This window comes from Myotis lucifugus, unplaced genomic scaffold, assembly GCF_000147115.1.
Source record: "Myotis lucifugus unplaced genomic scaffold, Myoluc2.0 scaffold_281, whole genome shotgun sequence".
In the NCBI taxonomy this organism is placed as follows: domain Eukaryota; kingdom Metazoa; phylum Chordata; class Mammalia; order Chiroptera; family Vespertilionidae; genus Myotis; species Myotis lucifugus.
Window position 1 is genome coordinate 318309 of NW_005871329.1, and position 14319 is coordinate 332627.

General features: G+C 43.4%; 1 protein-coding gene across 2 annotated transcripts; it reads left to right on the forward strand.

Annotated features, from left to right (window-relative positions):
- Positions 1-603: 603 nt before the first annotated feature.
- TDRD6 (tudor domain containing 6) lies at positions 604-12659 on the forward strand. Of its 2 annotated transcripts, XM_023763339.1 has the most exons (4): positions 604-6677; positions 8703-8821; positions 10069-10158; positions 12399-12659. In XM_023763339.1, exons 1-4 carry the CDS (start codon positions 638-640, stop codon positions 12420-12422), a joined length of 6273 nt encoding a protein of 2090 aa, XP_023619107.1. In that variant the 5' UTR covers positions 604-637; the 3' UTR covers positions 12423-12659. The 2 variants fall into 2 exon arrangements, with proteins under 2 accessions (XP_023619107.1, XP_023619108.1); XM_023763340.1 differs by lacking the exon at positions 10069-10158.
- Positions 12660-14319: the final 1660 nt, after the last annotated feature.

A 14319-nucleotide genomic window follows, 5' to 3' on the forward strand; every position in this document is an offset into this window, starting at 1 on the left:
TCACTGCAAACCCAGTCCCATGTAGGACACAAGAGCATAGGCACCTCAGCTAGGGAGCGCCTGCGGTCCTGTGAGTGTTGGGGCCCTAACACCCAGGAATGTGCTGTTGGCCAGTCACCTCTGCCTCCCCCCATCCCCCCACCCCCCTGGCGAGCCTGCGCCTGGCTCACAGGGCTCCTAGGCACTCGCTGGCCAGCCCGTGGCCAGCCCTTCACACTGCGTCCCCCAGAGTGGAAGGCACTCTACGCAGAGGCAGGTGGTGTCCCCATCCTGGCCTCGGGAACAGCCCTGCAAGTATCTTCTGCCCTCGGCCACCAGCCCTCTCTGGGCTCCCACCGCAGCCGGGGCCGCTTCCCTCCATGTCCCGCGGCCGGAAGCCGGGGGCCGCGCGCGCAAATGCCTGCGTGGCCGCGCAACCGTGGTCTCAACCGTGGGCGGTTGGACACGCCGCGGGGTCTTACCGGTTGGTGCGCGTCCGGGAGGCTGGGCGATTGGCGCGTCGCCTCCGGTGGCCTCGGGAGTCTTCCCAGGGCTTCGGTCCAGAGCCCGGGTTGTGCTCCTTCCCGAGGCGCAGGGGGTTCGCGGGCCTGACCCGCCCTGGCCGCTCCGGAGGCGGTAGCTGCGCCGCGCCGCGGAGATGTGCTCCACCCCCGGGCTGCCCACGCCCGGGACCTCGCTGGCCCTGAGGGTGTCCTTCGTGGCCGTGCATTCTGAGGTGATCCCGGTGCAGCTCTGGGGGCTGGTGGGCGAGCGGCGGGACGAGTACCTGCGGCTGAGCCAAGAGATCCAGGAAGCGGCGGCCACGCGCGGCCCGTGGGCGCTGGGCGGCGCCTCGGCTCTGCCCGGCGAGCTGTGCCTGGTGCAGGTGGGGCTCCGGTGGCACCGCGGCCGGGTGGCCGGCCGGCAGGGCCAGGACAGCCGCGTCTTCCTGCTGGACGAGGGCCGCACCGTCACGGCGGGCGCGGGCTCGCTGGTGCCCGGGCGCAGCGAGTTCTTCCACCTGCCCTCGGAGGTGCTGAGCTGCGTGCTGGCCGGCCTGGTGCCCGCGGGGGGCGGCGGCGGCAGGCCCCAGCACTGGCCGGCCAGCGCCCTGGCCTTCCTCAGCAGCCTGCAGGGCAAGGAGCTGCGCGGGCAGGTCCTGGACGTGCTGCTCCCGCACCGCCTGGTTTTCCTGGAGGTGCCCGCGCTGTTCCAGCAGATGGAGGAGCTGGGCCTGGCCAGGCGGGTCCCGCACGGCCTCTTCCGCTCGCTGCTCAAACGCTACCTGCCGGCGGCGGCGGCCTCGGCGGGCCTGGGCTCCGGGGCCCCCGCCTTGCAGCGAGTCCTGCCCAAGCAGGAGCAGCCGAGCCTGGATTACTTCTGCCCGCAGCTGCAGCTGGGCGTGACGGAGCCCATGGTGGTGACGCAGGTGTGCCACCCCCACCGCATCCACTGCCAGCTGCGGAGCTTCTCGCAGGAGATTCGCCGCCTCTCCGAGAGCATGGCCCACATCTACCGGGGTTCCGTGGGGACCGGGGAGGAGAACGACGCCAGTGCTCCCTGGGACGAGGAGGAGGAAAGCCCGGACAAGTCGGGCTCTCCGTGTGCATCCTGTGGGTTGGACGGACGTTGGTACAGGGCGCTCTTGCTCGAGACCTTTCGGCCGCAGCGCTGTGCCCAGGTACTTCACGTCGACTTCGGCAGGAAGGAGCTAGTGAGCTGCAGCAGCCTGCGCTACTTGCTGCCGGAGTACTTCCGGATGCCCGTGGTCACCTACCCCTGTGCTTTGTATGGCCTCTGGGACGGTGGCCGCGGCTGGTCTCGGTCCCAGGTCGGTGGCCTGAAGGCACTGATACTGGGCCGGGCTGTGAATGCAAAGATTGAGTTTTACTGCTCCTTTGAGCATGTGTATTACGTCACCCTGTATGGAGAAGATGGGATGAATCTTAACTGTGCCTTTGGGGTACAGTCCTGTTGCCTGATTGATAGATGCCTTCAGAGCCCGGGAACAGAGGAGGAGGAGGAGGAGGAGGAGGAAGAGGAGGAGGAGGAGGAGGAAGAAGAGGAGGAGGAAGAGGAAGAAGAGGAGGAGCCCGAATTAGCCCTTTACTGTCAGTCTCCTGCTGAAGAAGTGGAGGAAGAGCTTTCACTCCCAGCCCTGAGGTCTGTCCGTTTAAAGATCAATGCCTTCTATGATGCCCAGGTCGAGTTTGTTCGAGATCCTTCTGCGTTCTGGATCCGGTTGCGGAAACACAGGGGCTCCTTCAGCAAGCTGATGAAGAGAATGAGCAGTTTCTATTCCTCGGCCAGGAAGCTGGATGGGATCGTTTTGAAACCGAAATCTGATGACCTCTGCTGTGTGAAATGGACCGAGGATGGTTACTATCGGGCTGTGGTGACCAGATTGGACGCCAAGAATGTGGATGTATTCTTAGTTGATCGAGGCAATTCGGAGAAGGTGGACTGGTGTGACGTGAGGATGCTGCTGCCTCAGTTCAGACGGCTCCCAGGATTGGCTCTGAGGTGCACTCTGGCTGACATTTGGCCTGTGGTAGGAACCTGGAGCCAGGAGGCAATTTCCTTTTTTAAAAAGACTGTGCTCCACAAAGAATTAGTCATCCATGTCCTTGATAAGCAGGATAAGCAGTATGTTGTGGAGATTCTTGATGAATCAAGAGCAGGGGAAGAAAACATTGGTAAGGTAATTGCTCAAGCTGGATATGCCAAGTATCAGGAATTTGAAACACAGAAAAATATCCCTGGATGTACCCACTCCCCAGAGCATGTTTCAAACCATTTCAGTGCTGAGAAGAACAAAATACCTTCTGCCAAGAAGGAAGAAGTAGAACAGAAAGCCAAGGGAGATAATAAAACTACATGTGTTTCAGAAGCTTTGGCGGACACAATAGTTGGTACAAATGTTTCAACGGGACTAGCTGTGCAGGGAAAAGAGAAAAGAATGTCTGTTTATTCTCCTCTTCTACAGAACTTGGAAATTAAGCTAGGCTCTTCTTGTAAAGGAGAGATAAAAATTGGAAGCACAATGGAAGTCAAAGTGTCTTACGCTAAAAACCCTGGCTATTTCTGGTGCCAGCTGACCAGGCACAAGCAAGAATTTAAAGCTTTAATGTGTGATATTCAGGACTATTGCAAGAATACCCCTACTCCTTACCAGGGATCCACCCCCGCTTGTTTGGCAAAGCGAACAGCAAATGGAAAATGGTCCAGAGCTCTGATCAGGAGGACACAATCTCCAGAGAATGTCAAAGTAGTATTTGTAGATTATGGAGACAAAGATGTGGTATCTGTGACGAATATTTGCGCAATTAGTGAAGCATTTCTCAAAGTTAAGGCTCAGGCTTTTAGGTGCAGTCTTTATAACTTAATTGAACCAACTGGCCAAAATCCTTTTGCTTGGGGTGAAAAGGCAATAAAAGTTTTCCGTGAATTTGTAGTCAATGCGTGGAAAGACAATCTAGAATTAAAATGCACAGTATTTGCCACTGCATCAGCAGGTGACGAGGAACTGTTTTATATCGTGGATTTGCTAACACCCTTTCAGAGCGCAAGCCATATTTTGGTAGAAAAAGGACTTGCAAGACCAATCAAACTTCCGAAGCCGCTGGGGTTCCCCATTCAGCTATGTTCTTACTACTATTCAACACATGATATAAAAATCGGAAGTGAAGAATTAGTGCTTGTAACACATGTTGTTGACCCTTGGACATTTTATTGCCAGTTGGGAAGAAATGCCCATATTTTAGAAGAGTTGTCATGTTCTATTATACAATTAAATAAAACTTTGCTGAACATTAAAAAAACACCCTTGATCCCTGGGGACTTGTGCCTTGCTAAGGATACTGACAGAAATTGGAGTAGGGGGATAATGATAGAAAAAGACCCAAATAAAGTCTTTTTTGTTGATTTTGGCAACATTCGTGTGGTAACAAATGATGATCTGCTTTCCATACCTAGTGATGCATGTGATGTCTTATTTTTGCCCATGCAGGGCATTAGATGCTCATTGTCTGATATTCCTGACCATATTCCAGAAGAAGTGACAACATGGTTTCAGGAGACTATTTTAGGCAAGTTATTGAAGGCTGTGGCCGTAGCCAAAGATCCAGATGGAAGACTGATGATAGAACTATATGATGACAGTATTCAAATTAATGCTAATATTAATGAGAAGTTAGCATTACTTGGTTACAAAGGTAGGGAACAAAAAAAAGAAGAAAGTGAAGTACTCTCTACAACAGAAACTCTTGATGTGAAAAGGAAATATATGAAGTTGTCACCTATGGAATATTTAAGCAAACAAGTAGAGAACAAGATATACAATATGGAGATCCTGGCAGAATCAGACAAACCTAAGGGAAGCTCAGCAGGGAAGGAACTCAAACTTTCACAAAGTTCAACAAAGACAAACATAGTCGCTCAACATCGCAACTCTGTAGGGAATGAAAAGAGTGAAGTGTTTTCACTAATAGAAAAGAAAGAAAAAAGGAAAGTCATGGAACTAGAAGTCACTCCTTTAGAGAGAAAAAGAGGAGATTCCTGTAACAAAAATTTGCCTCTAAAATTGTCCGAGTTCCCACAGAAGACTATAAAGCCTGGCTTTAAAACAACTGTATATGTTTCTCATATAAATGACCTTTCAGACTTTTATGTGCAACTAACAGAAGATGAAGCTGCACTCAATCGTCTTTCAGAGAGATTAAATGATGTTAGCATTAGGCCCAAATGTTATGCAGGCCCTCCTTTACAAAGTGGAGATATAATATGTGCTACTTTCCCAGATGACAATTTGTGGTATCGCGCTGTGGTCAAGGAAAAACAACCCAGTGACCTTCTTTCTGTACAATTTATAGATTATGGCAATGTTTCCATGATTCCTACTAACAAGATAGGTAAACTTGATCTTGTTCATGCCCTGTTACCAAGGCTGTGCATTCACTGCTCCTTACAGGGACTTTGGGTTACTGAGATTCTACATTGTAAAGAAATGATGCGTTACTTTTCTCAAAGGACAGACGAGGCTCCAATAAAATGTGAATTTGTTAAATTCCAAGACAGATGGGAAGTTATTCTTGCTGATGAACATGGGATCATAGCAGAAGATATGATCAGCAGATATACTTTCAGTGAAAAAACTGAAGTAGGACTTTCCATCCAAATAATGAATGGCGCCTTTTCCAAGTCGGCCAACAAAACAGACAGTGGCACTTCAATATTTCTTAACTGGTATAATCCCAAGATGAAAACGATAAGAGCTTATGCCACTGTGGTAGATGGACCTGAATATTTTTGGTGTCAGTTTGCTGATTCTGAGAAACTTCAGTATTTAGAAGGAAGACTACAAAGTGCTGGAGAATGGACAACAGATGGGAGAAGCTGTATCTCGTGTCCTCATATTGGAGATCCTTGCATAGTGAGATACAGAGAAGACGGGCGCTTGTATAGGGCACTTATCACCAATATTTGCAAAGATTCTCTTGTGTCTGTCAGGCTGGTGGACTTTGGGAACATTGAAGACTGCGTGGACCCAAAATCCCTCTGGACCATTCCTTCTGAACTTATGGTGATCCCCATGCAAGCCTTTCCCTGTTGTCTCTTGGGATTTCATATTTCAGAGGGTGTGTGCCCTCAAGAGGGAAATGACATTTTTTATGAAATCGTCACAGAAGATGTGCTGGAGATAACAATCTTAGAAATAAAAAAGGATATTTGTGATATCCCTTTAGCAATTGTTGACTTGAAAAGCAAAGGCGAAAGTATTAATGAGAAAATGAAAAGGTATTCTAAGATTGGTATTAGAAACAGTGATCTGCCCTATGAAAAAAATGGCCCAGGGATCAAGGGAGCTCTTAGATCCCCTGGTCCTGATGTCAGACTTAAGAAACCATGGAGTAAGGCCGGGCAAGAGAAAACATATGTGGAACCACAGACAGATGAGTTCTCTGTAAGAATTGAGAAAGACTTAAACATGATTGAAACCAAGCCAAATGAATTCCATGACCCCAAAATGGATACCGTTTTTGAAGCTTTTGAAAACCCATGCAAACACAAGACTGGCACTGAGGTCCTGGAAGGTCAAGTAGAGTGCCATTTGGTTGACAAAGCAAAGTTTGATGATGAACCAATGACAGGATTGAATGTGTTATTACCACGTGCCGATGAAACAGAGGAGATACTAGAACTGAATTCACTTGAGATGCCGCTTTCTCCTGATGATGAATCAAAAGAATTCGTGGACCTGGAATCCATGGAGTTACAGCATTCCCTAGTCGGGGATGAAGAAAAAGAAGACCCAGGCCTGGTGCCTCCTGTCGAGCCACTCCCCCTGGTCTGCGACACAGAAGCCACCCTGGAGCCCTTCACAGTGCAGCTGCCCCTCACCTGTGAGGCCGGGAAGCAGCCAGAGCTAGATTTACCTACAGCCCAGCTGTGCCTAGAATCCCTGTGTGCTGAGGACACGAGAGAGTCAAGCTTCGTGGAATGGTGTGATGACCAACATGGGTTGCCATTGCATCTACATGGAAAGGATTGTGATCCCAAGACACAGGTTGAAATGAACACACATAAAGAAGAATTTACAGAATATAAACACAACGATGACATTTCCTCATTGACGTCTCTGCTTTCTGAGGAAGAACCCAGAGATGAACGGAAACACGGTGCTTTACCAGAGGTCCCAGGTATGTGAGTTTTTCTCTCACTTTCATTTAGGCTTAACCTGGTGTCTTATTTATTTACTAATTTGTCTTAAAGAAAAAACTAATTCTTATCTAAATTTTTAAATTAACTCTTTGGGGGAACCGATTAAAGCCTGAAAAGAAAATCTAATTTGGAGGGTATTTTTAACATAGGGAAATTATATTGTAAAATTCGTGTAAAATAATACTTTATATGCTGGGTAAAATGCTGACTTATTTTGTGTTTAAAAATAGAATGCTTAAAGTGTGTTTCCAAAACACACTTTACTTTCCAAAAAGTAATCACATTAAAATGTAAAACAAAAAACAACACCTTTGAAATAAAGAGGTTATATTTTTTGGTGTTTTTTTAAAAAAAGTGTGGGTTTGCGTTGTGTGTGTGTGTGTGTGTGTGTGTGTGTGTGTTTCCAAACATTACTATAGGTATGACTTTATGATAGAGATCATTTCAGCGGAGATTTCAAATTTAACTGTTTTGCTTCATGCAGGTACTTTGCCATTCATTTAGAATCCCTTAAACAAAAACTAGATTATGGAGCCTATGCAAACCAAAAAAGTTAGCAGCCAGGAGTAAATATTGGAGAACATTTATTGTCTTTAACTTTCTATAAATTATTACTACTGCTATTTTCTTGGCTGCTTAATAAGATTCAAAGTTAGATGAAATGGCTAACTTTTAGTGTGTTTTTTTTATAATCAATGTAACTTTTTAATAATTATTATATTATTCAACTTGAGTTATTGTACAACATAGAGAAAACGATAGACTAAGGAGAATGAAAATCACCATAATTGCATTACCAAGAAATGGCCACAGTTAGCACCATGGTGTACTTCCTTTCTGTTGTCTTTCTGCGTATGTGTGTGTTTATTTACCGAGAGTTTGAAAAACTAAAGAGATCAGACTATCCTACAGTGTTCAATGCTGCATTTTAATCTCTTAAATATGCCTTCAAAATAATGTAATTTCATAGTATGCCATCCTGTAGATATATGATGATTTATTTAAATATTATACTAGATTTTTAGTCTTCATTGTTCCATTTCAGAATAGTAAGTAATAGCTTTGTGATAAGATTGTCTGTTCATTTGCAATATGCTGCTTTGCTATAGAAATGCTTGTTGTAACCATAGACCACACCACCTCTGGCAAGGATAGCCTGCTTTTTGTAGTAGTTTTTAATGTTAGAATCAGACTCACATCTTTAAAAAACATAACACATGGTGATGGTTTTTCATTTGTTTTGTTTTGTTTTTGAGGAAAATGGTAAGGAATTATCTGGGGAGGGACCCTGTTAGAATTTCAATAAAACCAAGGAAAGATGACAGACTTAGAACATATTGTATTGTACATGATACCAATTATATAGAAACTAGAGGCCTGGTGCACAAAAATTTGTGCACTGGCGGGGGGGGGGGGAGGGGGCTGTCCCTCAGCCCGACCTGTGCCATCTCACAGTCTGGGACCCCTCAGGAGATAACCACCTGCTGGCTTAGGCCCACTCCCCGGGTTGCACACGGCAGGCCTGGATCTGGCGGCAGGGCTGGGGGCCGATTGCGCTTCCCCACCCCGCCACCCCTGGTCGCACACGGCAGGCCCGGATCCCATGCCGTGTCGGCAGGTGGCGGATGGCGCTGCCCTGCCCCACCGCCCTGATCATACACGGCAGGCCCGGATCCGGCGGTGGGGCGGGCAGCCGAAGGTGCTTCCCCGCCCCACCGCCCCTGGTCGCACACGGCAGGCCCAGATCCCGCGCCAGGTTGGTGGGCGGCGGATGGCGCTGCCGCGCCCCGCCTGCAGTATGCAAATTTAATGGTCTTCTTTGTTGGGTTAATTTGTATACTCTTCTGATTGGCTGATGGGTATAGCGAAGGCACGGTCAATTAATATCTTTGTCTTTTACTAGTGTAGATAGCAACGGCAGATTAGGAAAATGCTTTGCTCATGCATCTAATATTAAGGAATGAAGAGGCATGCATTGAGTTTTACTCTATTCAATCTGGCAGCTCAACCAGAGAACACGTACACTTTGAAAGGATTTACTGTTGGATCCAAATGTGTTGTGTGGTCAAGACACACATGGTCTAAATGTGAGATTTTGGAAATAGCTGAAGAAGGTACAAAGGTGAGTACATTTGAAGTGCTTTATCTCAAAATGTACCTGAAGATTGTTAAGGAAATTTTATAAGCTGAGAAAATGCATTTAAACAGAAGTTCATCCCCCCCTCATATTTTGATGCAGTCCAAAATATCATTTTAAGAGTTCATAGATGAGCATCCTAGCAAGAAATTGTGCTAGGCTCTTTCCTCCTTAACCCTAAAATTCTATCAATCACCAGGTTCCACACTTTCCACTTCCAATCTGTCAAAACATTTTAGATCTCTTGCCACTGCCTTTGTCGATTCCCTCATTTCACAACCGGATTATTCTAATAACCTTCTTATTTGGTCTTCCTTCAGTTTATTCTCTACACAGCCAGTGTGAAGTTTGTCAAATGCCAATCTGAGTACATCATTCCTGTGTGTCAAAGTTCTTGGGGACTTGCACTTGATTGTGTCTGTCCTGTGACCTGAAAACCATTGTATCAGAATCACCTGGTGTGTTTACTTAAAATGTAGGTTTCCAGGCTGTGCCCTGGCTGGCTGACTCAGAACTTCTGGGAGTAGGACCAGGACTGTGCATTCTTATACCATTAAAATTTGAGAGCCACTCGTCTAGATTAGAAAAGTCAAGCTCATCAGCATGACGTAGTCCTCCGGATTGAAGTGTCAATGTACCTCTCCAGCCTTAAGTCTTGCTCCTTCATGTTTTGTACCTTACATCAGATGAACATCAGATTGCTTGGTTTCTCGTATATGTATGATTCTGATTGGCTTCTTTGATTGATGTATTTAATAATGCAGTTAGTTCTATTTGCCTGTATTCTTTCCCCTGTCAAACTGGTTAATTTCCACTTACCTTTAAAAGATTTACTTCAACAATTGCTTCTTCCAGGAAGCATTCATTTGCTCTATTTTCTAAATTTCTCTATCTCTCCCCTTTCCCTAACCCTCAAAGAGCTTTATGTCTTCTTTATATTTCTGTATCTCCTGCTTCATAAATCTGTTATGCAATTTATTGCTTAAAGCTCTGTTTCTCCACTAAATTTTGAACCTCTTGAGATCTAAATTTTATCCATCTTTGATCTCTAAGCATGTTCAATATATGTTTTTTGAACTAAAGTATCATTGAGTCGAAACATAAGACTGAAATTTAATACAATTATTTGTATTGCCTTTTAAGGTATTTCATTTTTGAAAGGATTGTTGTGGTACAAGAATCAGTTAGTTTTTGGAAACTACCAATGTTCATTACATTTTTTTCTATGGTAGGTTTTGAACCTTTCAAATGGTATGGAGGAGATAGTAAACCCTGAGAATGTCTGGAATGGCATACCCAAATTGGATAAGAGTCCATCTGAGGTATGGAATTATAGAAATAGTAATTAATAAGAGCATTGTCCTTCATTTTGAAAGGTGATAACGATTGCCAAAGACCTTGTGTTTAGGAATAATAGAGAAAAAGTACTAATATTATAATGACAATGAAAAACAGCAATAACAGAATCAATGTTTCAGGGCTTTATGCTTCATATCCTTTTGGACAACCTAGTTATTAATGTTTTACTCTTTTTCATTTTGGGACTTAAAAAATTAAAATTGTTCAGTGTCCACGACCTTTATAAAATATGGTTTGATTCAGAAAATCTAGGACAATGGCAAGTTAAAAAGAAGAGAGTATCAGTCACCTGTAATATATTCATCCAAAGATAAACACATTGGTCAATGTGGTTTCCTTTTATAGTTTTTCTGATTATATGGAATGTAAACATGCCATCTACTAGTATGTATTTTGAACATAGTTTATTTTATTCTACATACAGTTTTATATTTTGTTCTTCATTCAAGATTATAAGGTGGGCAATTTCTGTTGCCATTATGATATGTATGGGCATTTGAATTTATCCTATTTGGATAAATTTAAATCTCATGAGGCATTAACTTACAAAGGACTATTTTTTTGTGATACATTAAGTCACCATGGTCTGGGATTCTATTTGATTACATTAAAAAAATTTTATCCAAGCTATTTTCTTTTAACATAAGAATAGGCCTCATGAATTCATTTCTGTACAGACATCACACACATGATGCTATTAGGAGTTGAAAGCATCCAGGGGAACTATTCCTCTTCATGAAGTCTTTAATAAACCACCTATCTGTGGATCACCATGGATAATGTGTTTGAAAAGCAGCCCTTGAACAATGCACCAGACACCAGAGTTCTGGGAGTTTAGGAGCTAACTATTGGAAGAGGTTACTTCATTCCCTGTGTTAAATGCTCCCATGGAGATAGGCCAGAGAAATGAGTAGCTGAAGGATAGACAATGTACTTTAGGTGATTCTTCACTATAAAATCAGACCCTTTTTGAAGGATTACTTTTTGTTGTTTACCATTTTTCTGCTTTATCTATAGTCCCCTTTCTGATTTTAATTATTGTGCGCCTACAATGAAGAACTGGTTGTAATCAAAGGGTTTGTTTTGCTGGGCTATAGTCCAAACACTGGGGAAAGATCTTTCCTTCATGTCATTGGATGATACCACCATTAAAGGACACTTTTGTTTATATAACAGATTGCCAAATCTTAAAGATACCATTACCCTGAATCTGCAAATAGAAATGGTTTATCAATTTCCTTGTCTGTTGGTAGTAAGAAAAAACAAAAAACAAATCTTTAGCTAAAATGTTAAATGTGCTTAAGAGAATAAATAGCCAAGAAGAGGAATTCTTGAAATAGGAAATGCCTGTTGATTGAATTAATCTTGAAAGTTAGATTGTGAATCTGATGAATTCATAATTTAAAGGTTTTTTTCAGTGTTAATCCTATATAATAAAGAGGTAATATGCAAATTAACCCTCACGCCCTCACAAGATGGCTGCCTATGACCAGGCCGGCAGAGGGGTTAGTGAGGGATGACCAAACGACTGAACAACAGGCTGCGTAGGGCGACCAGGCCGGCAGGGGGGCCGTGAGGGACAACCAGGTTGGCTGGGGAGGGCAATTAAGGGCGACCAGGCCGGCAGAGGGGGCAGTTGGGGGCGACCAGTCAGGCAGGCAGGTGAGCAATTAGGAGTCAGTGGTCCAGGATTGTGAGAGGGATGTCCAACTGCCAGTTTAGGCCCGATTCCCAGGATTGGGGCTAAATCAGCAATCAGACATCCCCCAATGGGTCCAGGATTGGAGAGGGTGCAGGCTGGGCTGAGGGGACTTCCTGGTCATTGCATGGTCATGTTCATAAGTAACACACTTGTTCTTAGAATTGAAATTATGATTGAAATCAGCTCTTGGTGGCTTTACTAGTAGGTGAAAAATACACACTAGTCAAGGAGAACAATGGACTGACTACCAGCCTTGTTAACATCATTATAGCAAAATAGAAAATATGCCCATTTTATAGTATTTTAGAGAAACCTTATTTGATAATAGGCAATGTGTCAGAACCAAAATACTACAAAGAAAACATTTTTATAGGGATAATTCTCTGTAGTCATTAGAATACTCACTCATTCTCCCTCCCCATTTTTAGAGGACATTAAATTTGTGGTGGTCACTCCCATGTAAGTAATTTTCTTGTTTTTCTGTTTCTTTCTCAACCTCAGAAAAGGGGCCTGGAGGTAACATAGATTTAGCTGTGGATCCAGTCAGAGCTGCTCTTTAACAAGAGGCGTGGCATCCAGACCAATGGAGTGTTTGAGCTAATTGAGAGCCTGAATCACAAGAAGTTGTCATGCTTTGGAAACGTTGATATGTGTTGAAAACCAAATAGATCTCAGGTTGAGTGTGCAGTGTATTTATAGTCATATTGCTGAATGTATATGGATCCGGGATCTTTATTTTGCTAACTAATTTACTAACACATTAGGTCATATTTTTAAAAATTATTACTTTAAAATATAGTGTTTAAATTTAAAAAGTATAGGTTTATGACAAGTATATTATATGATGCTACTTAGGAGGCTGGTTTTGTAACTTCTTCAGGATTTTTGTTTTTGTTTCAGAAACTTTGTCTTCTCTGTCTAAATATTTGACTAATTGCCTGTTTGAATTTGGAAGTATTCTATATGACACAATATTTGAATAAAGGTTATCCTTAAAGGTGTAATGGTCTCTTTTCATTAAAAAGGAAATAGAATTTGGAATATCCATAGTAAAGGAACCACAATTCTACAGTTGGGGGAAAGAGAGCATTAAATGCTAGCTCCAGGTTTAGTCACTTGGATGGTTCTTTAAATGCATTTTCTTATTTCCTCTTCAACTCTAGGCACATATTAATATTATTCATATTTTATAGGTGAGAAAATGGGAACTTTTTACAGAAGCTGAATAACTTGCCTAAGGTCAAAGAGCTAGAGGCTTGATCAAACTGAACCCATCTAACATCAGAGTCCATGCTTTTAAAAATATGGTTTAAAAATATGCAAAGTCCAGATCCTAGCATAAGGAAATAGATCCTACTTATATATTGCTTACTATATATGTGACCTAGGCAGGTTATATAATATCTTTGAGCCTTGATCTTCCTCATCTGTGAAATGGGGATAATAAAACATTTCTTGCAGTATTTTTAAGATTATAAATAATTTATATAAAGTACCTGAAAAGGAGTAGGCATTCAATAGGTATTTCCTTCTTTTCCCTGAAAGATGTTCAGTATGCCCTATACTAGGATTGTGATTTTTTAACCTTAAGTCATTGGATCCTTTCAGCACAAATTTCCTCTTTCCACAGCAGCATGTGCCACCAACAAAGGATTTGAAAGAGGTGCTATTGAGTGGGACAGCCATACAGTTGGAATGGTTATCCATTTCTAAAATGAGGTTTGCGACATGAGAGTGGGGAAAAGATGTTTGCGTAGGAAACATTATCAGACCTTGAAGCTCGAAGGGAATCATGAGAATAGGGAACCTTAAAAGCTGGGTGTAATTTCAAAAAGCAAAAAGGAGATGGTTTTGCATTTAATGTACCGGAGGTAGATAAGTATATGGTTGTTCCGGAGATAATGGACAGACAAGTTTGGCTCAACATGTAGGAGACATAGTTGTGAATTACTGAGAGAAATGTCAGAGAAGGCATTTTAGGGCCAGATTACAGGAAGCCTGCAGTTTCATGCTGAGGAATTTAAACATTTTTAATCTGAATGGCTATATAGGATAGGAGAAACCAAATTTCTCAAAATGGGTCTTTGTGCACCTTAACACATTAAGATAGGCCCGAAGTGCCATTTCAGAACACAGTTACTTAGTAACTGGGCAGAAGGGGTAGAGATGGAATAGTCATAGTGAATGAAGCTTGTTACCAAGTACTGATTATCCCTGTTCACAGAGGCTTAATTAACTATAAAGAAGTCAGAGAAACAAGGCCATACTTAGACCAAAATATACTTAGCTAATCAGTGGCGTAAGTTTTTACCCTTTAGGAAACTAAAAAAATGTTTCCCTTGACTCCTGAACATATAAGTGCATAATGTTTAAGGCAGTGGTTCTCAACCTGTGGGTCGAGACCCCTTTTGGGGTCGAACGA

Excerpts from the sequence above, each read along its gene's own strand:
- TDRD6 (XM_023763339.1), top strand. The coding sequence starts at position 638 with ATGTGCTCCACCCCCGGGCTGCCCACGCCCGGGACCTCGCTGGCCCTG. Across the intron at positions 8,822-10,068 it reads TAGCTGAAGAAGGTACAAAG|GTTTTGAACCTTTCAAATGG; the intron begins GTGAGTACATTT and ends TTTCTATGGTAG. Across the intron at positions 10,159-12,398 it reads TGGATAAGAGTCCATCTGAG|AAAAGGGGCCTGGAGGTAAC; the intron begins GTATGGAATTAT and ends TCTCAACCTCAG.